Source organism: Vombatus ursinus, unplaced genomic scaffold, assembly GCF_900497805.2.
Source record: "Vombatus ursinus unplaced genomic scaffold, bare-nosed wombat genome assembly UNPS02014797.1, whole genome shotgun sequence".
Lineage (NCBI taxonomy): Eukaryota > Metazoa > Chordata > Mammalia > Diprotodontia > Vombatidae > Vombatus > Vombatus ursinus.
This window is the reverse complement of record NW_020954575.1, coordinates 1,650,621-1,677,865: the sequence shown is the minus strand read 5'-3', so window position 1 is coordinate 1,677,865 and position 27,245 is coordinate 1,650,621. Positions and strand designations below refer to the sequence as shown.

Below are 27,245 nucleotides of genomic sequence, written 5' to 3'. Positions count from 1 at the left end.
CTCGCGATACCTTAGGGAGCGTGGCGCGGGAGTTCGACACGCGCTTGCGCTGGAGTGCCGGAGGCGGTCATGGCTTCTCGAGCAGTGAGGGCTGCGTGTTCCGTGTGCGAGGAGGTACCCAAGTACCGCTGTCCCGCCTGCCGCGTCCCGTAGTACGTGAGACCTCGAGGGGAGTAGGGAGGGGGGAAAAGGGCGGGGAGGCCCTCGTGCGCTCTGGGCCCGGGCTGGGGAGGCTCGGGGGAGGCTGCGGTAATTCCGGGGTCCATACCCAGAGGCGCCAGTCCGCTCTGACCCGCCTGTCGCTGGTTCTCTTGCAGCTGCTCCGTGCCCTGCTACAAGAAGCACAAAGGTAGGGAGGGGCGCGGCCCCCTGGCTGACCCCCGTGACCTCGCCCTGCAGCCCCGCCTCCGCCGGTCTGTCCTGTCTTCGCTTTCCTGTCCCCCCATCCTCTCCTGTTCACTTTCCTTGATCATCTTGCCCCGATGCCGTCTCCTTCCCTTCTCCCTGCCCTGTCTCTTTCCCCCATTCTCTTCTGCTCCGTTTGATTTTCTTCTCTTTTATCTTGTCAGTAGCTTTCTTCCCATTTTTTCCTCCCATCTTTTTCTTCTCCATACTCCCTTCCCTATTTCTGTCCTTTTGTTCCTTTCCCCATTGTCTCAAAATCACGGAATCATAGTGCCTTTTTTTTTTAAACTGTCTTCTGCGTTTTGAGCTGTAAATAAGGGAAGGCTATAGTCTGTGCCCTTTCTGTTCTTTTCCTTTCTCCTTCAATCCATCCAGGCTCAGGCTTGCATGGGGTTTGCCTGCTTTGTAAAGAGACTTTGGTGTTCTTAATTTTTCCAGAGCAATGCAAACCCTCTCTTGTTGTGAAAAATGGAGACTCAGATACACATCTTGTGAAAACAAAGATTTTGGAGGACAAAGGTGAGTGATTTTTTTTTTGAATGGTGAAACTGGAAGGTTTAAGGACTAGACCAGGGAAATTTTGACAGGAAGAAAAGAAAAGTGAAAAGAGTAAGGAGAGGAGAGAATAACAAACATTTTTGTGGCAGGGAGAACATTTCAGGCAGTGCACAGGGCCTGGATCTGGAGCTTCCAGTGTGAGGAAGCAGATCAGCACCTGGGCTTTAGAGAAGGTGAGTAATGTGTAAAAAACAAAACAAAAAACTAGAGACACAGAAAGGAGCCAAGTTATAAAGAACTTTAATTCCAGCTAGGGGGATTGATGTGTGATCCTGGAGGCAAGGGAGCTACTGGAGTTTTGAGGGGGGTGGACATGGTTAAACCTGTGCTTTAGAAAACCATTTTGGTGGAGGATGGATTAGTATGGGGTGAGACATGAGGCAGGGAGACCAAATAGGAGGCTTTTACAATAGAATAAGGGAGACCTGAACTTGCTTTTAGGCAGAGGGTAATGAAGACAGGACAGAGAATTGACAGAGACAAGCTGTAGGATGGGATGGGATCTGGACCAGGGTCAATGTAATTTTGAAAATAGGAGAGAAAACTTTTCTTCTGAAACACTATGGAAAGAGGAAAGGACAGATAAAATATTTAGAAAAATATTAAGACAGAGGAGGGAAGTTGAGGGAGCTCACATCTGATGTTCCTAGTAGTAGGAAGTAAGGTTACCCAGAAAGGGATAGAGGAGATAAAATGGGGTGTTTGAGGAGAGAGGTTTGGTAGAGTCATTGTGAGAATGATAATAGTAGTAGGATAAAGAGTATCGATTAGTAGTGGAGATGCCTTGGCCCAGTTATGGGACTTTGTCCATTCAGCTGCTTGGGCATGGAGAAATTGATTGAGAGGAATTCCCACGGGTTCAGAATTGGCAAAGAGTGGGATTTGGCCCAAAGTCCTGGGATGCTACAGACAGTGAAGGTTGGCTGACATCTTTCGGCCCTTTCGATTAAGGGATTGAGGAAGAGTCCCATGGTATGTTAGAAGCCCCACATCCAAAGCAAGGGGTTGTGAGAGAATTGTGGGAATTGAGTGAACTATACAAGCTCTCGACTCAATTCAGGTTCTAGCTCAGTTTCTTTCTATTCACTTGTGGGGGTCTAGTCCACTTTGTCTAGTGAGAAAACTTTGTTCAGTTATGGGAATTGTGAGAAAACTTTGTTTGAACCCAGCCCTTCATGGCTAGGAAGCTGGACCACCTCTACCTGTTGCTTAGAGACCCGTAAGTAAGGGCCTGGGTTATGCTGACCAGAAACCCAGTCAGATCCAGATAGATGTGTAGGGAATTTTCTCACAGTTATACATCTCAAGCAATTCATGTCTTATCTGAAAACTGCCCCATACTGGTCAGTCAGTTACTGTTTCCTTGTTCCCTCGATTGAATCCAAACGTTTGTGGAGAGGGGGGTATGGGACATCTCTTTTTCTGATTTCGGAGAATTGCACCTGTTTGCTCTCCCCCTCCCAACTTGGAAAGCTCCTAATCTTTCCTTCGATTAGAAGTCAGATTACTAATCTTGTATCTTGGTTTATATCCTATTGTTTGCTTTATTGCACCAAAAATTTGTCTCTTCCTGTATTCAGGGTCCAGTGCCAAAGTTGAGGAGGCCTGGTTCTGATTAATTTGTTATGCAGTTGGCATGCATTATGTACTAAATTGATATGCTTAGAAGCTCCAGTTTATTTCCTGGGTTTCAGGTTTCACTTGACACAGGTGGCAGACATAAGGATGGAGAGTTCAATTAAGTGTTTATCGAGCATCTACAGAACTGCATGCCTCGAGCTGTTTTAAGTGCTTCAGTGGGACACATAAAATTGGGCCTCTCTAGGGAGGATGGCAGGAATTGGTACAGTGGGTACTCTTACTAGGTTATTCCTTATAGGAAGTTTGCCCTGATCCTCTAAGCTGGGTATTCCCTTCTTCCTCCTCAGAATTTCCTGAGGACATGCCATCTGCATACCTCCTTTCCTCTTTTCACACTCTACCTTGCATTCATTGAGTTGTAAGCTCCTAGAAGATTTGTTTTCTCATCTCTCCAGCTTCTAGCACAGCAACTTGTATACATACTTAAGAAATGTTTATTTGTTGAATCTGTTGCATTGTTGACTCAGTAAATATATCCTGATGTTGACTGGAATGCAGTAACGTTAGTGTAAAATTTTCTTGCTTCCTCTTTTTAAGAGTTGCTGGGAATAGTGTCCAGAATATAAGTGTTGGTGGGAATGGAACTGGATTTGACTATTTTCTTCCTAGAAGCTTTTCATCCATAGAACTTCATAGGCTGAGTACTTTGGGTTCATAGATTTGTAATGTTTGTTCACTCACCATAAGCCCCTTCCGTAATATTGATAAGGCAGGTAGTGAGGCCCTAGAGAATCAGGGGATTGTAGAGTTAAAGCTGGAATGGACCTCAGAGGCCAGAAGCCTCTTGATTGTGAGATTACAATTGTGAGATTATACTGGCAGTAACTATCAGAGATAGTATTTGAACCTGTGTCCTCTGGGTTCCACTATTCTTTGCAGGACCCTTCTTTTGGGCATTGCAAGTGGCATTGAAGACATTTCCATCTGTTTAACTGGGGAAAAACTGAGCAAATAACAAACACTTATCTTCTAGGTAATGATTGGTCAGTGGCTGATATTCTGGACAGTGATGATGAAAAGGACAGAGTTTCTATTCGGAAGCTGAAGGACCTGGGTAAGCCAATGTCATACATCACATTTAATCTTATGTGTGGTTTTGTAATCTGATGGGCCCGTAGCATAGAAAATGATTGCATGTGTTAAGCCAAAGTATGACTAAGATCTTTAAACACAGAAAAATTACTGACAGATTGCTTAATTAGGATCCTCTTTATAGCTAAGCAACTCTGTGTTATAATTACATACAGACCCTGTGGCTTCCTGAGAAATTAAAAAAAAAAAATATTGCCAGAATTAACTGCCAGTGAGAAATGACTTTCCATACAGTGGAAAGGACACTCCCTATCTGTGTGGTAATGGATGAATCATTTAATCTTTCCAAGCCTCAGTCTCCTCATCTATAAAATGAGGGGGGTTGGACTAGATGCCTCGAGATAGATCCCTCATGGCTCTGTGATCAGTGATCCTGTAAGGCTGGCAAAATATACTTCTGACATTCAGACACATGTCTCTCTCAATCTCAATAATGACTAAAGGGAAGGAGACCTTGGTTTATTAAGCAGATGTATGCTAGGAGTGTCAGAGCCTCATCCCATTCAATGAATGGTAAATTATATGTTTAGTATATATTTCAAGCATCTGGGGGTTTGTTTGTTTGGTTTTTTTTGGCTAGGCAATGGGGTTAAGTGACTTGCCTAGGGTCACACAGCTAGTTAATGTAAAGTGTCTGAGGCTGGATTTGAACTCAGGTCCTCCTGATTCCAGGGCCAGTGCTCTATCCATTGCACTGTTTGTTTTTTTTTTTTGTTTTTTGTTTTAAATCAGTGAGGATACTACCCTTCTCCTTTACTTTTACATGCACACACTCTCTATTTTTAACATCGGATACTGGGCCACTGTCATTGTAAATTTAGGCCTTTTTTCTATATGGTGGTGTGACTTTACAGTTCTGTACCATCTGACATACCACTCCCCACCCCCCACAATGACAGTCAGCCCAGCACAGAGCAGGACAGAACCTGAATGCCTAATGGTAACAAGTTTCTATTCACACTTGGCTTTTGTGTGTTTGCCAAGGCAGGATTATGTTGGAGGAAGTCGGACTCCTCTAGTACTTTGGCGCCAGAGCAACTGTCATGAGGTGTTATCTTCCTTTCCTCCACTCCTTACTTACCTCTGCTGTAAGGAGGCCTTGGAAATGAAGTCATTTGTAAGGTGTGTGTGGTCTTGTTAAGTCATTAAGCCTGCTCGGGCACACCTAGCCCCAGCACTGATGAAATGCTTTGTCCTTTCTTGAGATTGAGTTGTAATTCTTTACTTGCTAAATGCCATAAAGGGGGTAAGAACTGGCTTCTGACATTTTTGCTTGATATCCAGGTGCTTTAAAATAAAGTTTTTTATCTTTATTTTTTTTTTAGGACACTGAAAACAAGATCCTTATTTTAAAATTATCCTAATAGTCTTGACTGTTGATGGTTAATCTTAGGACATCTAGTTTCAACTTCCATGTGAATGTTGTAATAGGTGACAAGAGGCCAGGTAATAAGGTAGCCATGTGTGATGAAAGCTTTAGCCCTAGTAAAAGATGTGTACTTCCTTATATTTGATTGCCTGAGACTCCAGTGGATGGGGTAATGCTTTTAGCTCTGTTAGTGCTTGCCCTTCACATTCATTCTTGTCTGTTTCTCAAGGGAACTCTAAGGAATTAAGGAACTTATTGACCAATCCCCACCTTCGCCAGTTGTTGGTCAGCATTGACCAGGCAGAAGACAAAGAGACCCTTATGAAAAGTCATATGCAAGAGCCCTTGTTCGTGGAGTTTGCTGACTGCTGTCTTAGAATTGTTGACCCTCCTGAGGAAGAAAACACTTTGGATGTGGAGGGGTGAATTGGGCTGGCTCTGAGCGCCTACAAATGTGGAGAAGGAACTGGGCAGCCTCTTGGAAAGAGGAAACTGGAGCTTAGTGCCCTCACTCTGGGGTTTAAGAGTGGAGGCTGGATCACAGGCAGTTCCAGGACCTGAGACCTGATGGACAGAGCCCTCCCCAAGGGAGGGGCTCAGTGGGGCGGCTGGCTCTAGTCAAAGGCCTAGGACTCTCCAGCCTCTGCTTTTCATCTTGCTGGTGAACACAGTGTGCTCAAGCCCAAAAGAGGTAACTTATTTGGTGGAAAGAAAGGCTGATCAGACCAAACACTTGACACTTACTAGCTGTGTGACCCTGGGCAAGTCACTTAACCCCAACTGCCTAAGCAAAACAAAACAAAAAGAAAGACTGATATTAACGTGGACTGGTTCTTTAAAAAGTTTTATTTGTTCATGGCACACATCAAAACAAGCCTAGGAGAGGGGTTTGTTTGGCAAAGTCTCCCTCTCATATACGTCTGAGTTAAAACATCATCTTGGCTCAGTTTGTTCCTGGATGCCACTAGTAATGGCATTTAAATAAAATGGACAGTTACTGATTTTAGTGCAAGCTGTTTTCGTTTCCCCCAGATCATCATCTTTGGTGTAGAACAAACTAATCATCTGAAGTAACTTTGAATGGTGTCAACATAAGACTGTTATCTAGACTTTATCAAGTAACGAGTCTCTGCCTTGATTTTGGCCACATTCCTACTGCTTTCACCCAGCACGATCTGCAGAGAACTTTACTCAACAGGAGTAGAGGACATAGAGCTCAGGCATGTAGGCTTGAGGAGGGAGGGATAGCCCTAGTTCTTTTGAATTCCACTTTAAAAATCCTGCACTGACCCTTCTCCCTTCCTACCTGAAGGAGCTGTACTGTGCCTGGGAAGCATGAGCCCGAAGGCTAAACTGCCCAAGGCCCTCATCACTGCCAGGGCTGCTAACCTGCTCAGAATCAGTGCTTCTAAGAGTTGGGCTCAGAGGGAGGTACGGTCTCAGGTATGACTGAGGTCCCTGGGGGAGGATGGTTGGAATGCTGTGCTTCATAAAGGCATCAGGAGGCGGAGTCCTGGAGGAAACAAAGTGCAGTGCAGGGAGCCCTGCCCCACCTCAGGGTAGGCAAGACTCAAGGGCAAGAAGAGTATCAGACTGGAATCAGTCTGTGTCTGTCCAGCAGGATCTGATTAAAGCCAGTGATGTCGTAGTTCTGTGGCTCAGGACTGATGTTGGCATAGAGCAAGGGGGACTTCTTGCAGTGAAACCTGATGGAGCCCTAGAAAGACAGTCCAATGGCACTTGGCTCTATTCCTTGGAAGAACACGGGCCCTGACCACCCATGTTCCAGCCGAAACCTCTTTCCATACCACACCCCAAAGAATGTACGGAGGACCCCCCATCTTTATATTTTCACCCCCTTGTAAACAGGCCCTGGAGTTGCCATCTCATTCTCTAGTGACCATTCTCTCCTACTTACCTCAGTCTTAATTAGTAAATGAAAGCTCACATTCATTTGGTTAACTAGCTGCCAGACTAGGGTGTGACCTGACAAAGCCATAGATTCCAGCCATCTGCCCAAGGCAGGGAAGGACAGTTGGGATTCACAAGCTGTGATTCTATATTATTTCATTCTTGCTAATTTTTTTGTGAGGGAGAGAAGGCCCTGGTATCTGGGAGGATCAGGAAAGCCCTCCTGTGCTTTGCTCCCCCACCCCATTTTACACCTTATTAAGGGTTGTGGAAAGCACAAATACATTTTAATTATCAAAGTGAAAATACTACCTTCTCCCCCATTAATTAGTCAACCAACCAAGAAACATCTATTTTTATTTTTTATCTATTTATGCTACATCTGTTTTTATATTCTTATAGAATGTAAGCTCCCTGAACACAAGGATTATTTCCCTTTTAGTTTGAAATCTGAAAACAGATCCTTATTAGCTGTGTGACTCTGGGCAAGTCACTTAACCTCTGCTCTGGTTTGCTCATCTATAAGATGAGAAAGATAATAGCACCTACTTCCTACGGTAGGTAATGTAGTAATAAAGTGCCTTGCAAAACTCACAGGGCTATATAAATGTTAATTATTATTGTTATTAACATTGCTTTTAACATTAGCAGTGGCACGCACTGCCCCAGAGCAGTCATGGGCAAAATCTGCTACTCTCGTGGAATCCATTTAATAGAGAGCTCTTCCTTACCTGGGGCAGTGCTCTGATGGAAGTGATGCCAGCTTGGTCACACTGGGTGGCCTCTACCTTGTAGGTGCTGCTGTGACAAGGAATTTGCAGACAAGCCTGCAGGGACAGGTTCCTCCGCATCCCGATGACACCTGCAGGTGCGTTTGACAGCACGAGTCCCAGGGGCCAGAGCTGGATTGTCTCACGTGGGGGCCATGGCAGGGTGGTAGAGAGGGGGGAGCAAGGCACTTTGGCAAAGCAGTTTTCTTCCACATCATCCAGTTCTGTGAATACTAGGGAATCCATTTTGGCCTTCAAAGAACACCCACACAAGAAGCCTTTTACCATCACAGGCCCTTCCCCTGCTCGCATGCACCAGCAACTAGAACTGTCTTCTAGTACATCATCTGGTAAATCATTCCAGCATTTCAAATCTTTGGGTGGAGTTTGAAAAGTGGAAAGTTAGGCCACTCCTCAGAGGGTTGGGGGCAGGTGGGAGTCTGGAGGCCCAAGTTCTAGCTCTGCACCTGCCACTAAGTGTGTGGCCTTCCCTTCTGGGCCTCAGTTTCTTCCTTGGTAAAATGAGGGAGAGTGGATGAGGTAATTCTTAAAGTCCTTTTCCATCTCTAAAACAGGATTTCCTAAGGTGGCTTTGGGAAAAACACTTTGGATGGTGAACACAAATAATTTTATGAAAGTGAAAGCCCCCAGAATGCCCTTCTCCTCTTCCAGGGTGATGGAGCAAGGCTAGGCACAGGGGAAGGCACTCACCCTCCATTTCCGCCAGGCATGCTTGATGGAGGTCGCAGCAGCATGCAGCCTTTGGATGCGTTTCCGTGTCAGCCAGGAGCGAGTCACTGAGGGGTTTGGTCACAAATGAGAGGAAGGAAATAAAGGGCTGGTTCAAGACCTCAAGTTGCTGTTTGCCGAGGCTTGCTTCTGTTGCGATAGCACCTTACTGGGAAATCTTGCACTTGATGCCTTGGGGCACCTACCGACAGTTGTCCAGGATGGGGGGCAGCAGGGTGCAATGTCTTTGGGTTCAAATTCCACCTCTGATACCTACCTATGTGACTCTGGGTAAGTCACAAACTCTTGGGCCTCACTTTTTATCTGTAAAATGAGAGGGCCTAGTTGGCCTCTGAGACCTTTTCTGGCTCTAAATCCATGATGCTCTGATCCACAAAGGGAAAGAGCGTGCCAAGGCTTCTGGGAGATCTGGTCTGCAGACCAAGGAATCATGGCCCATTGTCATTTCTCCTTTGCCCTCCAAATCAGGCCTCTCAGCTGCCTCACCTAAATGTCGATGGATAGGGTCAACACAAAAAGATCGAACTTTAGACTCGGTCATGGAATTGAGGGAGCTGTGTCCGTGGACGGACCAGTGGTGCTCAGACTTTCTTCAGTGGGGATCTCTGCACTTTTTTCTTTACTCCACAAGTAGTGGTTGGGAAACTACCACTTCTATTTAGTATTTTATTTTTCCCTAGTTACATGTAAAAACAATTTTTAAATTTTTAAAACTTTGAGTTCCAAATTCTCTTCCTTCCTCCCTCCCCTCCCCCCCCCCCCCAATTGAGAAGGCAAGCAATTTGATATAGGTTACACATGTGTAGTCATGCAAAACATATCCATAATAGTCATGTTGTGAAAGAAAACATAGACAAGGAAAAAAGACCTCAAGAAAAATAAAGTAAAAAAAAAGTATGCTTCAAACTGTATTCAGACACCATCAGTTCTTTCTTTGGGGATGGACAGCATTTTTTCATCCTAAGTCCTTCACAGATGTCTTGAGATCCCTGCATTTTAAACCAGGGGTTCTTAACCTCTCATGATTATTGGTGGGAGGAGAATGGAAGGAGGAGCCTTTGTAAAGTACTTGCTATATGGGTTTTATGTAGCTGAACTGAAGTCAGTTAAATGCAAAATGATGAGACTCATTGCAGGAGGAATATCTGGCTTTTTACCCAGAACCATTGGCAGTTGCTCTGGCTGAAGACCCACATGGAAGTTGGTTCCCTGGAAAGGCCACTTTGAACAGTGAACCAACCCCCATTCCAGATGCTGGGCCCTACCTGCTTGTAGAAGAGTGGCTGCCCATCTCTGCTTCTCCAGCTTTCTGCGCTGGTGCCGTCGCCAACAGAACTGGATGCATCTAGCACACTTATTCAGGATTTGCATGCGACAGTGTTCTAGCAACTCCAGCTGTTGGGACAGGAGGAAGGAGAGACAGTAAGGAAGGCCAAGGTTTCCATCCTGATCAGATGGAGTAGAACTCATAGTTGGACAAGATAACTAAGGGTTTTTTCACCTTAGAAAACTGACTTTCATATACATTTACCATTTATCAATTGGGCAATGGCTGTTATTCGTGTGTGTGTGTGTGTGTGTGTGTGTGTGTGTGTGTGTGTGGCAATTGGAGTTAAGTGACTTGTCCAGAGTCACACAGCTAGTAAGTGTGTCTGTGGCTGAATTTGAAGTTGGGTCCTCCTGACTCCAGGGCCCGTGTTCTATCCACTTTGCCTAGTTGCCCCAATGGCTCTTATTCTTAAAATTTGATGCAGTTGCTTATACATCTAGGAAATGAGACCCTTAATCAGAGAAACAGGCAACAAAGATTTTTCTCTCAAATCGACTTCCCTTTTAATTTTAGCTGCACTGGTTTTGTTTGTACAAAACCTTTTTAGTTTTATGTAATCAAAATTGTCCATTTTATCATCTGTGATCCTGTCCTTCATTTGGTCGCAAAGTGTATTCCATGTGCCCTCTAATTTGTTTATGATGTCACCCTGTAAGGGCTTTTTCAGTTCTCAATCCTATGTAATAATGTGACCAGCCTATGACCACCAACCATGTTCATGTCAAAGAGGTGGGATCCTAGAAATATCAGATGCTAAAGTGGCTGGCTAACTTTGGAGCTCTTTTTAACTGAGTGCTGCCAGGGGAAAGTCCTACAGGTAGCAACTATTTATAAAAGCAAAAAGCTGGAAAAAAGAATTTATGTGCCTTATAACAGGAATAGTTGAATAGGATATATGAATGGAACAGGATGTCATCACACCATAAGGAGCAATGAGTATGAAGAATTCGGATACATGGGAAAACTTGCATGAAGTGATAGTGAAGAAAACAACTGAAAGAGCGAACACGATGCTATACATTAAAAGGCAAGAGCCCTCATAATGGCTGATGCTGGCTCTGGAGGGGTTAGAGGTCCAGTAAATTATGGAATATGAGTATTACTGTGATGTAGATGTATATGACAGATTCAGAGGCTTGTGGGAATATCTGCATGAACAGAGAGGGGGGAAAAAAGCAGGGTCTAGGGCAGCTAGGTGTCAATGGATACGGCACTGGCCTGAAATCAAGAGGACCTGAGTTCAAATCCAGCCTCAGACACTCATTAGCTGTTTGACCTCAGGCAAGTCACTTAACCTCAACTGCCTCCGAAAAAAAGAAAAGAAAAAAGCAGGACCAGATGAATATATATAACCACAGTTAGGTAAATTAAAAAAATCCTCAAAAGGCAGCTGAATTCAGCTTAAATGAGGGGTCTACAGATGCCAAACATTATCAGACATGGTGACTGGCTGATTTTGTTTCACTGGTTTTCTTTATTAAAGGAAGGGAAAGGTATATTGGGAAATGGTTATAATGCAAAAACTTCCCACAATAACTCATAAACACATTAATATTACTGCCTTTGTTTTAATATCACCTTCATTTCCCAATGTACCTCAGACTGACCCAGTGGTCCTTCCCTGGTAACCAAGATTTAAAAAGCAAAACAAACCATTTCGGCAAAAAATCAGTCCCAACGCTGCCAGTATACACAGTACATTCTACACCCATCATCCCTGTTCCTAATCCTTTCAACAAAATGAAGATGGCAGTATCTCTCTTTTTTGGGACAACCTTCCAATGTATCTTCACTGGTAATTTTTCATAATCTCAAAGAGCAATAAAGTAAGGTAACAGATGGCTTTATTTTTAATGCATGAGATGCTGACATTTAATGGGCCAGGGTCCACATATTCCAAGAGCTTTCAAGGTTCTGTTCAAGTCCCATCTTCTTCAGGAAGGTGTTGCCCCTGTGGCAGCCCCCCCCCTCCATTCCAACCTGTATGGAATTACTGCTTCTCTGAATTTCTTCAGTCTTGAGCCTACCACACAAAGGGTGTTTGATTTCATGCTGTCTTGTACTGTTCATTGCTGCATGGATATAAATTATGCCTCCAAGTAGACCGGAGGCCTCTATATTACTTTGGCTTGTGGCAGGTACTACACCACTGACTGCATTGACTTGCTGTCTTTATGCTGGATTATGAAATAGCATGTGTGCTTGTCTATGGGTATAGATGTATGCACATGTGTAATCCTTTGAGTGCTAGGGTTATGTATGCATGTGAGAATAAGAAAGGGGAAAAATGACTAAGGAAGCTGTGTGTTATTGCTTTACAGGGAAAAGGCCCATTTTAAACCCGTTCTTCCTCTTTCGGGGTGTGTGTGTGTGTGTGTGTCTGTGTGTGTCTGTGTGTGTGTGTGTGTGTGTCTGTCTGTGTGTCTGTGTGTGTGTGTGTGTGTGTCTGTGTGTGTGTCTGTGTGTGTGTGTTCGCGCGCGCGCTTGCTTTTCTCCTGGAGTTCTCTTACTCTTCTCGCCTGCTTTCCCCCCTGACCTCACCCTGTAGAGCTGCAGGGGACAGTGCTTACCACAGAGTCGGTCATGAAAACCTTGGTTCTACCGCAGTGGACTGGCCTGGGAGCCAGCATGGCCTCTGGGTGGTCTCTGACAGTAGCCGCTGTTGGGGGCAGAGTCAGAAGAATGTCCCTGATGAGAGCGTGAAGCACGGTGTCCTTCTCAGGGGTTGCCTGCTGTCCTGAAAACCGAGAGACAAAGGCCTAGATCACCCCAGGCCGGTCCAGCAGATCCTGAGACTCCATGCATGTCCACAAGGTTAAGAGTACCGGTTTTGGGGAAGACCTGCTTGGGCTGTGGGGCTCTCCTGTCATTGTTAGGTTCTCTGACCATTTTCTCAACAGAAAGGCAGGAAGGCAACGGGGTGAGGGTCTGGAGAGGGCCCTGGCTGCTCTAGGTGAGTCTCTTCAGCCACAGCCATCTCTTTGTTTGCTCCAGCCACAACCATAACCATGCTCTTTCTTACAAGTCAGGCTTGTAAAGTGTTTGGATGCTGACCCAAGACTTCTGCTGTCCAACTGAGCCGGGCCATGGTACTCAAGAACCCAGCCAACTCAGCAGAGTCCTATGGGCCAAGAGCATCGTAGCCTACGTATCACACACATGGAACAGGAGCTGAGCAAGCCCGTTGTTTCTGGCCCTGCGGCTCCCCCACCCCCAGCACAAACTGGAAGATAGATGCACTAGAAATTACAGCATTTTTAGGAGGAGGACCTGACTGGCCTAATTCACCCAAGACTGACTCAGAGGGAGACAGAGAATTAATTACCTGATCAGTCTGACCGCACTTAACACCATCGCCTCTTTGGAGACAGATTGGCAAAGGGAGAAGCTGTGGAGGAGAGGCAGAGGTGGCAGCAGGAAGATCCTTTAAAACTAATGGCCAGAATGTGGTTTTGGCAAGAGAGACAGAACAGGAAGGCAGACTATGGAGAAAGGAGAGGAGACAGAGGAAAAAAAAAAGAAAGGAGAGTAACACAAATCTCTGAAAGAAGACAAGAAAAAACCTTAATTTGGTGACCCACACCCCTGGCAAAAAGAGGGCTTCAGCAGTCTCAGAAGAGTCACTAGCCCAGAGGTGGGGATGGGCCAGTCCCCTAACCGGGTAAGGAGCAAATCGCCCCATTATTCCTAGCCCTGGTGAAGATGCAGTCTCAGTGCCAGGGCTGCGATTGGTCTCGGGGTCCTGTGGAGGCTCTGAAGTGGGACATGGCTCCAGGTTCCCCCAGCACTCACCTGAGTGCTCCTTTGTGGGCGAAGAGCTGGGCAATCTGGAGGAGGGTCTGGGCTGGGGTGGGTGGGACTTTCTCAGCAGGTCATACCGTTCAAGGAAGCTTTGAAAGGAGACCCTGAGAGCCAAAGGGAAATCACATGTTGGATTACTGAGGATTCATACTCTACCCCTCCGAGCAGCGAAAGGGACCATGGAGGTTGGCTAGGCCAACCACCACCCAAACTGTGAATCTTCTCTACATCACCCATGAAAGGCTGTCATTCAGCCTCTGCTTAAACACTCCTCCCAGAAGGATTAGAGGGAACTGCAGGACTAAGGAAGAGAGGATGCTGGTAAGCAAAACCAGACAGTATCGGGGCTGCTGCTGCCTACTTCCCACAGGTTCTTTGTTTTACCTTCACAGTGTTCCTGTACCCTCGCTTTGGCACTTGGGTATATAGATAACTATCCCAGAATGAAGTGACTGCATCTGCTCCTAACAAGGATGCTGACTGGTAATGCCGTTCAGTGGCCTTTGGTTGATCCAGGCTGCCTTTGGCAAGGGCCTCCTCTCCCCAGAGCCCTCCTTGTGACAGGGATTTCCCCCCCCCTTACCCTGGATTCCTAGGGTTATCCCTCAGAAACAACAAGGGCTTGTAAGTGATGTCATTGTGGTTCCCTAACTCCTCCTCACTCCCACACACACCCTTCTTGATCCAGTGAATTGCCAAAAATCCTCTCAACAGAGGTGTTTAAAGTAGAGGCTGGGGCTTAAGTGCTAGGTGGGTGTGGAGTCACTAGAAACCTCAGTGTATCTTAACTCTTCCCTCTCCCTCACTCCCCCAAATCAGCTGTCGAATCTTAATGACTGCACTCCCACGATGTCCTTGCCATTCACCTGGTCACCACCCCCTCTCTCCTGGACTACTGCAATAGCTTCTTAACTGGTCTGCCTGCCTCTAGCTTCTTCTCTTTTCAATCCATCCATCCCAGAGCTGCCAAAATAATGCTGGGAGACACAAACCATGGAGTCAGGATATCTGACCCAGGGTTTCCCATCCACCCTTCAGGCACTTATCAGCTGTGTGATCTCAGGGCAGCAGTCTACAAAGTGGGGGCCATCGTCTGACCCCAATGGGGGTGTGACCCATCAGGTGGAGAGAGAAAACATCCCACTCAGCACAATACCCTTTCAGTCAATTCTGGGCTTGGCCCCTCCTTCAGCCATTATGGTTCAATACCTCCCCACTCTCCTCAATTGCTGGCCTTGTGTATGAGGAAAATTCCCATTCTATCCCCCCCACACTGTCCCCATACCACAGTTCACATTGTGGCTGCTGCAGGTACCCCAGCAGGTGGACTGTGTGCTCTGGGGCTGTGACAGGCGAGTCAGGCAACCTGTGCCCCCTACCCAATGGCCAGTTTTTCAGTGGGAGTGCATCTCATAGGATGGACAGGCACAGATGGATTTTGATCTGAATCTTGGGAGTTCGTTACATAATCTTTCCCCCCCAAACCTAACCCTCTTACTAAATTCTCTATTTCCCTCAAGGGCACCAGCAGCTTTTTAGACTCCTAGGCTCTCAGCCTCCTTCATTCTTGGGGTCTCACCCTCAACTGAGACTGCTTTTTCTAAAAGGACCAACAGATCTCTTAATGTACCCAAGATCTATTGGCCTCCTTTCAATTTTCCTCCTCCTGGAAATTTTGGCAGCCTCCGATACCGTCCATCCCCCTTCTCCTCCTGACAACCTCTCTCCTCTCTGGCCTGCTGAACACTACAGAAGTACTTGTAAAAGTTCCTATCTTTACACAAACTCAGAAACAGCATTTTCCTAATCAGTTTTAAAAATCTTCCAAATGAAGAGTTACAGTGAGTCCTGAATCCGTGTTTAAAATGTCAAAATGTAGAATTTTATTATTTTTCAGGAACAATTTTTGACATCAGTGAATATGGAAATTAACTAATTCAATTCCAATAAAAACCTCTGCATAATTGATAGAGGGGTCAAAAACAAGTTGAAAGCAGAGCTAATGATGCACTTTTCCTATCTGGATCTATGGATCTTTGTAAGGTATCTTTTTCACTATAACAGCTTTAAAACCAAGTATCAAAATAAAATGAAGGGGCAGCTAGGTGGCGAAGTGGATAGAGCTCTGACCTTGGAGTCCTGAGTTCAAATCCAACCTCAGACACTTGACACTTACTAGCTGTGTGGCCCTGAGCAAGTCACTTAACCCTTATTGCCTCAAAACAAACAAACAAAAAACATAGAACTAGATCTCTGAAATACTGTCACAAAGTATAACCAAGATTTTTTTTTTAGGCAATTGGGGTTAAGTGACTTGCCCAGGGTCGCACAGCTAGTAAGTGTCAAGCGTTTGGTCTGGGGCTGGATTTGAACTCAGGTCCTCCTGACTTCAGGGCCAGTGCTCTAACCAGTGCGCCACCTAGCTGCCCCTCAAGATTTTTTAAAAAAGCATTTTTTTTTTTGTGACGCAATTGGGGTTAAGTGACTTGCCCAGGGTCACATAGCTAGTGAGTGTTATGTGTCTGAGGCCAGACTTGAACTCAGGTTCTCCTGACTCCAGAGCCGGTACTCTATCCACTGCACCACCTGGCTGCCCCTAAAAAAGCATTTTCAATAACAATGCTGTCATCTACAAATATCTTTATTTTAGTGAGCAAAAAGATTTTTTGTATTGTTAATAAAACATTATTTTCAAAATGTTTTCATCTCTATTATCCTTTTTTGATTTGCAGCTTTTGAATACATTTTATAATGCATATAATTATTAACACAGGAGTAAAAGTATGTAATTTATAAGTACACATATATTTTGGGGGGCACATGGCTCAAAAATTTTTGACTGTTTAGAGAGATGACTGAAAACAGTCTGAGAGCCTTAGTGTCTTTGTTTGAAAATGGAGATAATAGTTAAGATTGCTGTCTTACAGAAGAGTTACAGACCTTCCTTGGGGCTCAGTTCAGGCCATACCTTCTCTACGAAGCCTTTCTTGGGGCCACCCCAGCCGAAAGGGTGCTCTCCTAACTCCAATGTTCCTAAAGCACTCTCAACATCTCTTTCACTCAGTCACACAGGCCGGCATTACACAGGTGACATGTACACTGTACACTGAGAATGTAAGCTGCTTGAGGGTGGGGACTACATATACCTCATCTCATAACAGAGTAGGCGATAAGTATTTGGTGTTGGTTTGAACTCACCTGATAGGAAAGCCAGCAGCACTGATGTGAACAGTCTCCACAATGCCACAGGCTTCAAGCTGGCTCAGGACCTGCAAGGGATATGTCAAATTGGGGGGAGGGATGAAGATGAGGAGGGAGAAGGAAGAAAGGGGAGGAGGGAGGAAGAAGAGGAAGAAAGAAGGAGAGGGAGGAGGGGAAGGAGGGAGGAAGAAGAGGGAGGAGGTCCCCATAGTTACAATCACCTCTTCTGCTTGGAACCTCTGGGCGTGGCCATGGCTGTTGGGCTTGATACAGCGAATGTAATGGGGTGTGGTGCTGTGTAGGACCTGCATGAGCTGCTCCAGGGAGCTCTGTGGAGGGACCAGGTGAGCGGAGAGAGAAAGGGGCCAGGCTGGACAGGGCACCAGCAGCTGACCTCATTTTCCTCTTGGTTCCTTGAAGCTTCTCTGCCCCTCACTACCCCTGAGGTACCTTGAGCCCACCCTTCCAAAGAGCTGCCAGCATGGCCCCAAAGAGCAAGCAGCCATGGCATAATGGCTGTATTCCTGGGATGCTTCAGGACAAGCCAAACCTCCCCCCCACCCTTTCCTGTGCTCTGGGTTTCTCCCCCCACATCCTGCTCCACTGCTTTGGGTCTCTCCCCTCCCTCTCTGCCACCCCCGCCCCCCCCCAGCTGCTCCTCTGCAGTGTCCCTCCCTGGTGTCCCCCGCCCCCCAATAATCCACGTACCTCCCTGCCCATCCCTCTGCTCCAGGTCTCTTCCCCTCCCCCTAGCCATTCCTCTGCTGTGTCCCTCCCCTCCCTCCCTGATCCCCTCCCCTAGGCTGTTCCTCTTTCTATGCTGTCCTATGTCCTCTCACCACTCAATGGGCAGGTCAGATTTATGACATTTCCTTCTATTTGCTTTGTAAGTATCAAGAGTTGTCTTTGTCCTTCCTCCCCCAAGGAGATCGTTACTTCCCCTAGAGGGGGAGGGGGTTTTCTCTTCCCTTCTCTCCCCACCCAATCCCAGCCAGTGGCTAGGTCACCACAGGGGTCTGCTCAGCAAATAACTAGCTAGTTCTCCTGGGGTATCTGAGATGAAGATGGGAGCCCAGGAAAGCTCCAAGTCCTAGACATGCCCTTCAGCTTTACCAGACCTACCTTGAACTTGGAGACCACAGTAACCACGGGGGCTCTGCTCTGGCCTGAAAGGTCATTTGGTTCCTTTTCTTGGGAAGGAAACAGTTTCTGGAGCAGAGAGTCCTGAGAATGCTGCAGGAGCCGAGTCAGCTCTGGCGGAACTGGATCCTGTGGGGGCAGCACAAGGTGGCCAAAGCTGGAGATCACAGGGACCCTCAGGGGCCATCTAATCCAACCCCAGGAAACTGAGACCCAGAGAAGGGCCTAAAAAGAAGTAGGTTTTAAAGCAAGTAAACATTGGAAGAAAAACAAAGACCCTACACGGCCTAAATCCATGTCTGTCTAGGTTACTGGAGGATTTCTAGGGACCAGGAGATAAGTTAGTGAGGTGACATCCCATTCTACTTGGCCCAGCTCAGACCACATCTGGGAAATAGCATTCTCATTGTGTGCCATCTTTAATGGAGTTGCCCCTTCCCTTTCAGCTTCTCTGCTAGCCAACATCCTGCCCAGCCACATCTCCTGACTCTCCTGGACTTTCTCTACCATTCCTTTCTCCTTCCTCCCAATCCTTCACCTTCCTTTTAGGTACCATCTTCTTGTCTTTTTTCATTAGAATGTAAGTTCTTTGAGGGGAGGAACTATCTTTTTGCTCATATTAGTATCCTCAATGCTTAGCACAGTGCCTGGTGCACAATAAGCACTTAATAAATACTTGTTTACTTAAATCTGACAAACTCCTACCACCTGTTACTCTCCCAGACTCTATGATAATAAATTCCTAGCTGCTGAGGAGTACCCCCCTCTCCCCCACTTCCATTCTTTCATCCTCATCCTTCTGAAACCTACCTTTCCAGTTCTATTTGTTCCCTCATTGTGCCCTTTGGAATTCTTATTACATAGCTAACAAACTTCCCTTCATTTTGTGCTCTGCCCCCTTCCATCTCCGGGCTCTCACAGGCCCTGGCTTCCCCCTCCCCACCGCTGTGGCCCCTATGGTACACCTGGCCATCCTCTCCATCTCTTCTCATATCCTCCTCCCCGCCTCTATTACACTGATCTTGGAAGGGAACTTAGAATATTCCCTGCCCCCCAGTGTCTCTTCCAGATTCTCCCTGTCACCATCACTCAGCAGCCTCTCCTTTGAGATTCGCTCTACCTAAATGTATCACCCAATCGAGAGAACAGTGGCTATTGCTACAGCTTGTTTCTCAAGCAGTTCAGTACCTAGCTCTCCTCCCCAACTCCTGCCATAGGGGAATCTCACATTCATGTGGATGCTCCCTTAAACTCCCCAGAATCCCAGTTCTTCAAGGTCCTCTGTTTGGTCCCATGACCTATTCCTTCAGGCCATCTCAGCCACACACACACACACACACACAGAGACATAGGTCATCATCACCTACAAGGGTTCTACTTTTATGATCAAAATTTTAAAATGCTTTGATCTGACCATAACCTATCGTCTCACCTCTCCCTATGCCTTCCCCCACCTAAACCTATTCTTCTGCCTCACTTATTCTTCCAATCCCATTACCCCTCCCAGTCTGGAGCTGTTGTTTACCAACTGGACTCCACACCATCCTCTACTCTTGAATCTTTTGCCCCCTTGTCCGGTTGCTGATCATGTTTTCCCAAACCTAACCTCAAATTACTCCTACCACACCCCTCATCCATTTCTACTCATGTGCTGTCCAAAAGAGCTGGAAGACACACAACCATGCTAACTTGGTATACTATAACTTCACATTATTCAGCTTCAACTGGGACTTCCTTCACTGCAGCAAGGCAGTCCTTTTATTTCTCCCTACTTGATTCCTTAGCTCACTCCCCACTAAAATGATTCCTAACCTTTCTCCTCAAGCCTATCTCACCTTCCCCTTACCCCACTTTCCCAGTAGAGGCCCCTGCCTCTTACTGAGAAAACTGAGACCCTTTGATGAGATGTGGGAGCCCTTCTTTCCCTTTCTTTTCATCTCAAAATTCTTTGCCATCAACACCCTTTGAGGTGGCCCTTCTTGCCAAGGCCCATCCTTCAATATGTGCTCCAATCTCATCTTTTTTTTTTTTTAATTTTTGGTGAGGCAATTGGGGTTAAGTGACTTGCTCAGAGTCACATAGCTAGTGTCAAGTGTCTGAGGCCGAATTTGAATTCAGGTCCTCCTGACACCAAAGCCAGAGCTCTATCCACTGTGCCGCCTAGCTGCCCCTCCAATCTCATCTTTCTCCAGACTCTACTCTTAATCGTCTACTTACTTCCTCTCTTCTCATTCACCGCTCAACCTCCTGCAGTCTAACTTCCAACTTCACTCAACTGCTTTCTCCAAAGACACCAATGATCTCTTCACTGCTAAATCTGGTAGTGTTTTCTCTCTCCTTCTGTTTTTTTAATCCCTCGCGCTTCATTTCTTCCAGGCCACAACCTGCAGTTCTTGTGACCAAGTCATTCTTTTTTCTTTTTCTCTGAATCTGTTATTATAAGGGCTACTCTCTTCTTTTTTCATTGTGTTTGGTGTTCCCTTCTGTTTACTCATACTTCCAGCCTCCAGATGTTATACCCTCATGAAAGGTTTACATAGGCCTTGTTTGGTCCTGTCCCTTCTGAAGTCTGGATGCCAACACTGCTGCTGATAGAGGGTAGAGGTAGGGGGTGGGATGGTTGGTATTAGACCCCACCCTCTACCTTACTCCCACTCCCTGGTTTAGGTCTCAATCTCCTGGTGGTCCACTGTGGATTCTAGCTTTGACAAGCACCTGTCTTCCCCTTACACAATCCCTAATCAGGAGTAGGTTCCATCCCCTGTGTGGTTTTGGCAAGCTCCAGTGGGTATCACCTTGGTCTCCTGTACAGCAACCCCACTCTCTCCTATGCTTATGCCCAGCACGGCATTATCCTGGTTCCAGCAGGCAAGCCTGGTCCCCAATTACTGGAGCTCCCACTGGCCCGCAAACCCTTGCTCAGAGTGCTGGTTGGCTCCTAGATGGTTTACCTTCCTTAGCATGGCTCTTCTCTGTCTCTGTCAGCTTCAGGCTGGATTACCTGCACATATGCTGACTTCCCAGGTGTAACCCCTTTCTTCCAGCTTCTACCAACTTCTGGCCATGTTTTTGTGCAGTTCTGGACTGGAGAAACTCACTTCTGCGTGTTTCAATCTTCATCTCCTTGACCTTTCTGCTGCATTTGACACTGCTGTCTATACTCTCCTCTCTCTTTTTGTGCTGTTGTTTTCTCCTGGTTCTCCCTCTCCCTACCTTGACCGTCCCTTCTCAGTCTCTCATTCCGTGGCTCCTCACTGCATCCCACCCCAAAGACCAGTCCTGGGCCCTTCCAGGATTAGCCATGATTCAGACATGAAAATTCTTGGGTTTACACATCGAGCTCCAGTCCTCCGTCACTAGTTGCTTATTGGACATTTCAAGCTGGGTGTCCCATACACACCTCAAACTCAACATATATAAAATAAAACTCATTACCTTTCACTGAGCCCTCTTCTGATCTTTTCTATGTCTGCTGAGGACACATCCTTCCAGGGCTTGCAATCTGGCATTCTCCTGCATTCTGCACTCCACTTATCCGATCAATTGCCAAGTCCTTTCATTTCTACCTCCACATGTCTTGAACCTATCCCTTTCTATACCCACATGAACCCCAGTTCACCACTCACACTGTATTAAGCTCCTCACTGGGGTTCCTTCTTAGTCTGCACAGTTCCCAAGGTGACTTCCCTAAGGGCATATCTCGCCATGCCCCTCTCCAATTCAGTAGACTGCAGTGGCTCCCTACTGCCTCTAGGATCACATTTGTCCCCTGAGTCCAGGGCAGTGTCTGGCACAGAGCAGGCACTTAAATAAATGCTCACTAACTTGATTCAGTTCTGGGGCCCATATTTTAGGAAAGACATTCACAAACCAGACAGCAATCAGCGTAGGTGACCAGAGAATGGGCCAGATGAGGAACTAGGGATGATTGGCCAGGGAAGAGAAGGCTTGGGTGGGTACATGAGAGCTTTTGCTAAGTATCTGAAAGGCTGCCACCCCAGTAGCACATTAGATGTGCTCTGCTTGGCCCTAGAGGAGAGGACCAAGGGGAGCGGGTGGAATGTGCTGGGAGTCAGGACAGGCTGCCAAGGGAGGCTGGAGTGCCCTCTCACTAAACGTCTCCATGTCAAGGAGGCTGAATGACTACCCTTTAGGGATCTGGTAGAACAGACCTATGGATGACCTCAGAAGTCTCTTTCACCTCTGAGCATTTGTGAAAGCTCTCTGCAAAAAGTTCTGTGTAAAGGTCATTATCCCTGTCAACAATCCAGAGTTGAGTGCACAACCCATAGCTTCTGAGATCTTGCTGCAGGACCCCCACCCCTCCAAGGATAGGGCAGAGCATCCACAGTCTCAGGTCACTCATTCTCTCCCCTCCAGAGAAAGCTGCCCCCTCCCCTCCCAACTCCAGACTCATGAGAAACCCACCCTCTGTGCCCTGTGCCCTAAGGATCCAGGTTTCCCTTGCTGTTTTCTGACCTTATTTTTCTCCACCATGCCCTCAATCTGATACTGCACAGGGCCAGCATAGTGGGCAATGATAAAGTTGGTGTCCTTGCTGAACTTGTTTCGGCTCAGACTGGCATTGCTGGACAGGGTGCTCTCAATTCGGGTCTGGAGCTGGGTGGCATTGGACGGCCTATTGAGACGACATTCCTGCACACAGACAACAGGGCTGGGTCAGTGAGGAGAATGAGGACAGCATAAGAACAAAGACAGTTTACACTTACGTTGTGCCAGTTACTTTCTGTGATTTTAACCAACCTTCTTTCCTTCCTTCCTCCCTTCCTTTATCCCTCTCTTGCAAGTACATCAGCTGGTCCTGGGCCAACCCCACTACTGACAAATAACAAAGCTTTGACCTATTCTGTCTCTGTCCTCCCTGCCCTTGCCCCTGAGCCTTACAACATTGGACTCAGTTCAGTGTCCACTTGGTTTAGCCCACTGAGGGTCAAAACTTCTGAGCTCAAGGGATCCACCAGCCCAGTGACCATTGCCCCTTTCCCTTCTCACCTCATTTATGAGGGAAAAGATGCTGACAGGGCTCCCTTCAATCAGGTCCAGGCAGCTCTGATTGTCCTGGTAGCTGATAAAGGACCACTCCAGTCCCTCAGCAGCATATTCCTCCTGGTGCAGTAGAAAAGCAGGGTTGGGGGTGAGCATGGGGAGCAGAGCAGAAGTGCCCTATGCTCCTGGACACCTGCCTTGTGCTCTGGCCTCTAGGGAATAGGTCCAGTCAGATTTGGGCACTTAAGCAGCTTAGGATGAAATCCTGCCTTGCTACCAGAAGGCTATAGTCAAGAGCACAGAGACACCTAAAGCCATAAGCCAGCTGCCCTCCCTGCACCACTCCCCCCCCCCTGCCCACAGCTCCGTACCCCCTGTAGAGTGAGGGGCCCAGAGCTGCACAGCCCCAGGCCAGCTGCCCTCCCTGCACTGCTTCTCCCTCCGCCCCCTCCCCTACCCCCGGCCAGCTCCGTACTTGCTGGGCCCGCAGGTAGTGAGCCACAAAGTGCTGCTGCAGCTTCTCATTTGCGTAGTTAATGCACAGCTGCTCCAGGTTGTTGTTGGGGAAGCATTCAAACCCATACACATCCAGCAGCCCTGGGGTAGAGACAGTTACAGCAACAAGGGGTGGGGGAGAAAACACACAGTTACTATGGAGGGTGAGGGGACAGCTGCCTCCCCAGAGGCCAAAACTGCAGCTTGCCTCCAGCTAGAGACCGACAATTCTGGAGCCAGGTGTCCCAAGGGCCACCCACTGGCATGAGCCTGGTGCGATGGATATCAGAGTCAGTGGGAACGCTTCTGTTCTAGGATGTGTAAAGCAAACCCTCCTTCCCCAGAGGGAGCACCTTGGCTCTCTGCGTGCCCAAGGCAGACATCGGACACCCAGGCTTCTCCATGGAGTTTTCATCTCAAAGCTCCCATTCTGCCATAAAGGTAGGAAGGAGGAGGACCAGCAATGCTGTACCCCCACTGCCCAAAGAACCAGGACCTAATGCAGGAATTCATAACCTTTTTTTTTTTTTAAAGCATGGACCCATTGTCAGAATGTTTAAAATACATGAAATAAAGTACAGAGGACTACAAAGGAAACCAATCATACTGAAATGCAGTTTTATAAATCTAACATCTCCGCCACCCCAAAGTTCACAGACCCAGGTGAAGACCCTCTGGGAGAGGGGGTACATTTTGAAGGTGTGGGAGAGTGGGAAGAGCCCTGGATTTGGAGCCAGAGTACTCAAGTTCAAATTCAGATAACCCTAGTAAAGTTCCTTCATCTCCTCCTCTATAAAACGAGCAGGTTGGATTAGATGACTTTCTGGTCCCTGCCAGCCCCAAACCTGTGCTGCTACAATGAGGAGACCTGGTCTGAGGACCTTGGAGTCAAGAGGATGGCTCATACCTGGCCTCTGGCTTTCCTGTGGGTCTACAGAAGCCGAATAATCAGTCAACTCGACTCACCAGTACCTTTTTCTTTGGTTCTCTTCTCAATTAAATACATTTTTATTAAGTTTTCACTTTATCAGGTACTACCCTGGGTACCAAGGATACAACAAAAACAAACCCCACAAAATAGTCTTTGCCTCAAGCAGTTTACATCCTACTAGGGCGATAACATAGTATGTTAATTAGCAAACATGAACTTAGGGAAATCAAAGAAAGGCCTCTTGAAGGAGGTGCACATAGGTTGAGCTTTAAAGAGAGACTTATGTCTCAAAAGAACTGGAGGTGAAGAGGCACAGAGGAAGGGCACAGGCACGGGGCAGGAAAATGGAAGGTCATTCAATTTGGCTGAAGTAGAAAGTATGTGGAGGGAGCAGTGTACAATTAGCCTGGAAGGAGACACAGAAGCCAGATTGTGAAGGGTTATAAATGCCAAGCAAAATTTGTACTTTTGTATCTTAAAAGAGTTTTGTATCCTAAAAGCAACAGGGAGTCACTGAAGCCTCTTGAATCACAGAGTGTCATGGTCAGACCTAGACTTTCTCTCACTTTGATGAGTGTGTGGGAGACTCGTCAGGAAAGACTATATTAGGGTGGTTGTGGCATAGAAATGGAGAGAAGGGGACAGGGCCAAGAGATGCTATAGAAGAACTGCTGAGACTGGGTGGAGGCAGGGGCAGTGAGAGGATACTGTCCAGTCTAACATCCGGGCTAGGCTTGGCAATGTATCAACTAGAACCACCCACCGGAAAGAGCTGGAGAGATGACTGTTTCTTCACTAGAGACACCTGTGCCCTTCTGGGTGCTGTGTGGAGCAGAGCTGGAAGGGCTGCAGACCCGGGCTTGTAAAGCTTGTCACCACGTGGCCAAGTCACTGAAGGACGAGGAAGAGGCCTCTTCCTCGTCCTCCAGTGACCCAGCCGTGGGGCCTTCCTGCCATTCCTCACACACATGGCTTCGTCTCTCATCTCCATGCCTTTGCAGTGGCTGTTCCCCATGCCTCGAATGCCCTCCCCTCATCTCCACCTCATCGCTTCAAGATTCAGCTCAGACCTCACATTCTACAAAGGCCTTTCCCAGTATGCCCAGCTGCTCATACCTCGCCCTCTGAGATTACTTTTCATCCTCTCCACACAGGCCTTGGATGTACCTTGTTTTTCATATGCTGTCTCCCCATTAGAATGGGAGTTTCGTGAGGGCAGGGACACTGTTTTTGCCTTTCTTTCATATCCTCAGCACTTAACATGGTGCCTGGCAGATAGAGTAAGCCCTTAATAAATGCTTGTGGATTGACATCATTTAGTCTAAACCCCTCATTTTCAAAAGGGGAAACCGGGGAAGTGACTTGCCTGAGGTCACTTAGGGAGTTCATTGGCATGGCTGGGACTAGAACCCCTGTTTCCTGACTCTTGGTCCAGTGCTCTTTCCAGTCTCCTACACTGCAAAGCAAAGGCCCTCAGGAGGGGCCTGGGTTAGGGAGGCCCTGGAGGCAACCGAGTCAGAGAGGAGAGGAGGCAGAAGAACACAGTACCAATGAAAGTGGTCCAGGTGGAGGGCTCTGCACAGATGCTCCCATTGATGACCGACACCAACCAGTCAAACAACCTGTGGAGGGGAGTGATGGTGAGTTCTGAGGGCAGGGGCCTAGTGAAGCAGTGCCCCCTGGGGAGGATTTCCCCGAGGTCTGCATGACTCCAGTGAGGCTAGAGCCACAGCTGTCGGCCAGAGGTGGGGCTGGCCTGGCCCACTCACCGGGCATAGGTGACTTTGGCCAGACAGTCTCTGCGGGTCTCACAGTCAGCCCGGCAGCAGGGCTTCCTGAAGACCTGCTGCTGCTTCCCAGCTGTGATCGTTCGAACTCGGAGCGTCTCCAACAGTTCCTCCTTGGGGATCCGGAGTAGAGAGGCCGTTGTCGTCACAAAACCTGGTTTGGGGACCACAGCTATGGTTATCTGTAGGGAGTGGGTCAGTGAGGATGGCAAAACCCCCAGGCTCCTGCTGGATGTGCAGGTGCTGGAGGAGTTGGGGGAAGGAGCTCGGATCTCCCTGCAGCCCCCCAGTGGAGGGCCCACTCCAACCAGACTCCTCATCACCATGCCATCGCCCACCACAGTGGACTAGGGTAGCGGTGGGAAGGGCTGGAGATGGTGCGCTCATTGTTCATTTGCAATGGGGATCCGGATCAGGCTTCAAATGCCACCTTCTCTCCCCACCCTCTTTTCCCAGATTCAGCAGTCCTCCCCTGACATTAACTCTCCTTTCCCCACTCTGCAGGGCACTGGCCTGCCATGGCTCCACGTCAGACGCGTCCTATCTCATTGGCATGCAAGCTCAGCTCTAGGGAGCTAACCCTGAGTTCTTAGGGACCCCAGACAGGGGGCAATGAGCTCCTTCCCCTCTTACATTTAGCATCTTCCTGTGGCTGGCAAACCTGGGATTCATCCTCTGAGTCATCAAAGTGGATATTCCCAAGGTGTAGCAATCCTGATAAGATCTGTAGGAACAGCAGGAGGGAGCTCAGGTTTGTAGGGGACTGTGCCTCCTGGAGACCAATCAAAGCCCTGGGCCTAGGAGGAGATGCCCACCTGCAAAGGCTTTTGTGTGCTAGCACCGCAGTTTTACCACTAATGGTGGACAACAGGGAGACCCTATGACCTCTGGTTTCGGGGAAGAAGATTGTTCCCTCCTTGTTCTAGAGGCTGCAGGGGCAGGCTGATAGAGCTGCTTCTCTTTGGCCAAGTCCCAGGTGGTTACATTTTTAATCTCTCTGCTGGGGGGTGGGGTGGGCTATCTCTCTCTTGCCCTCCTCTCCACCACTGTGCACCTC

At 47.5% G+C, this 27,245-nt stretch overlaps 2 protein-coding genes across 5 annotated transcripts in view; one reads left to right on the top strand and one right to left on the bottom strand.

Moving 5' to 3' along the window:
• Positions 1-40: 40 nt before the first annotated feature.
• On the top strand, positions 41-6,066 carry ZNHIT3 (zinc finger HIT-type containing 3). Its single transcript, XM_027870381.1, has 5 exons — positions 41-152; positions 318-349; positions 844-924; positions 3,578-3,658; positions 5,295-6,066. The coding sequence occupies exons 1-5, from the start codon at positions 70-72 to the stop codon at positions 5,489-5,491; spliced, it is 474 nt and encodes a 157-aa protein (XP_027726182.1). The 5' UTR covers positions 41-69; the 3' UTR covers positions 5,492-6,066.
• MYO19 (myosin XIX) overlaps positions 5,894-27,245 on the bottom strand; it is a 38,517-nt gene continuing 17,165 nt past the window's right edge. For 3 of the 4 annotated variants that reach the window (XM_027870377.1, XM_027870378.1, XM_027870379.1), the window contains exons 12-26: positions 26,822-26,912; positions 26,171-26,342; positions 25,950-26,023; positions 23,451-23,572; positions 22,982-23,095; positions 22,448-22,624; positions 17,951-18,097; positions 17,050-17,157; positions 16,826-16,896; positions 13,619-13,731; positions 12,397-12,563; positions 9,762-9,891; positions 8,458-8,543; positions 7,708-7,998; positions 5,894-6,782 (exon numbers count right to left, since the gene is read on the bottom strand). In XM_027870377.1, coding sequence (XP_027726178.1) covers positions 6,654-6,782; positions 7,708-7,998; positions 8,458-8,543; positions 9,762-9,891; positions 12,397-12,563; positions 13,619-13,731; positions 16,826-16,896; positions 17,050-17,157; positions 17,951-18,097; positions 22,448-22,624; positions 22,982-23,095; positions 23,451-23,572; positions 25,950-26,023; positions 26,171-26,342; positions 26,822-26,912 — 1,992 coding nt within the window. In that variant the 3' untranslated portion in view covers positions 5,894-6,653. Of the gene's footprint in view, positions 6,783-7,707; positions 7,999-8,457; positions 8,544-9,761; positions 9,892-12,396; positions 12,564-13,618; positions 13,732-16,825; positions 16,897-17,049; positions 17,158-17,950; positions 18,098-22,447; positions 22,625-22,981; positions 23,096-23,450; positions 23,573-25,949; positions 26,024-26,170; positions 26,343-26,821; positions 26,913-27,245 lie in introns of those variants that run through there. The other variant, XM_027870380.1, reaches the window with a different exon arrangement.

What these genes read in the sequence shown, in the direction of transcription:
- ZNHIT3 (XM_027870381.1), top strand. Translation starts at nt 70, where the DNA reads ATGGCTTCTCGAGCAGTGAGGGCTGCGTGTTCCGTGTGCGAGGAGGTA. An exon ending in CTGCTACAAGAAGCACAAAG is followed by an intron (nt 350 to 843) that starts GTAGGGAGGGGC and finishes TAATTTTTCCAG; the next exon opens with AGCAATGCAAACCCTCTCTT. An exon ending in TCGGAAGCTGAAGGACCTGG is followed by an intron (nt 3,659 to 5,294) that starts GTAAGCCAATGT and finishes CTGTTTCTCAAG; the next exon opens with GGAACTCTAAGGAATTAAGG.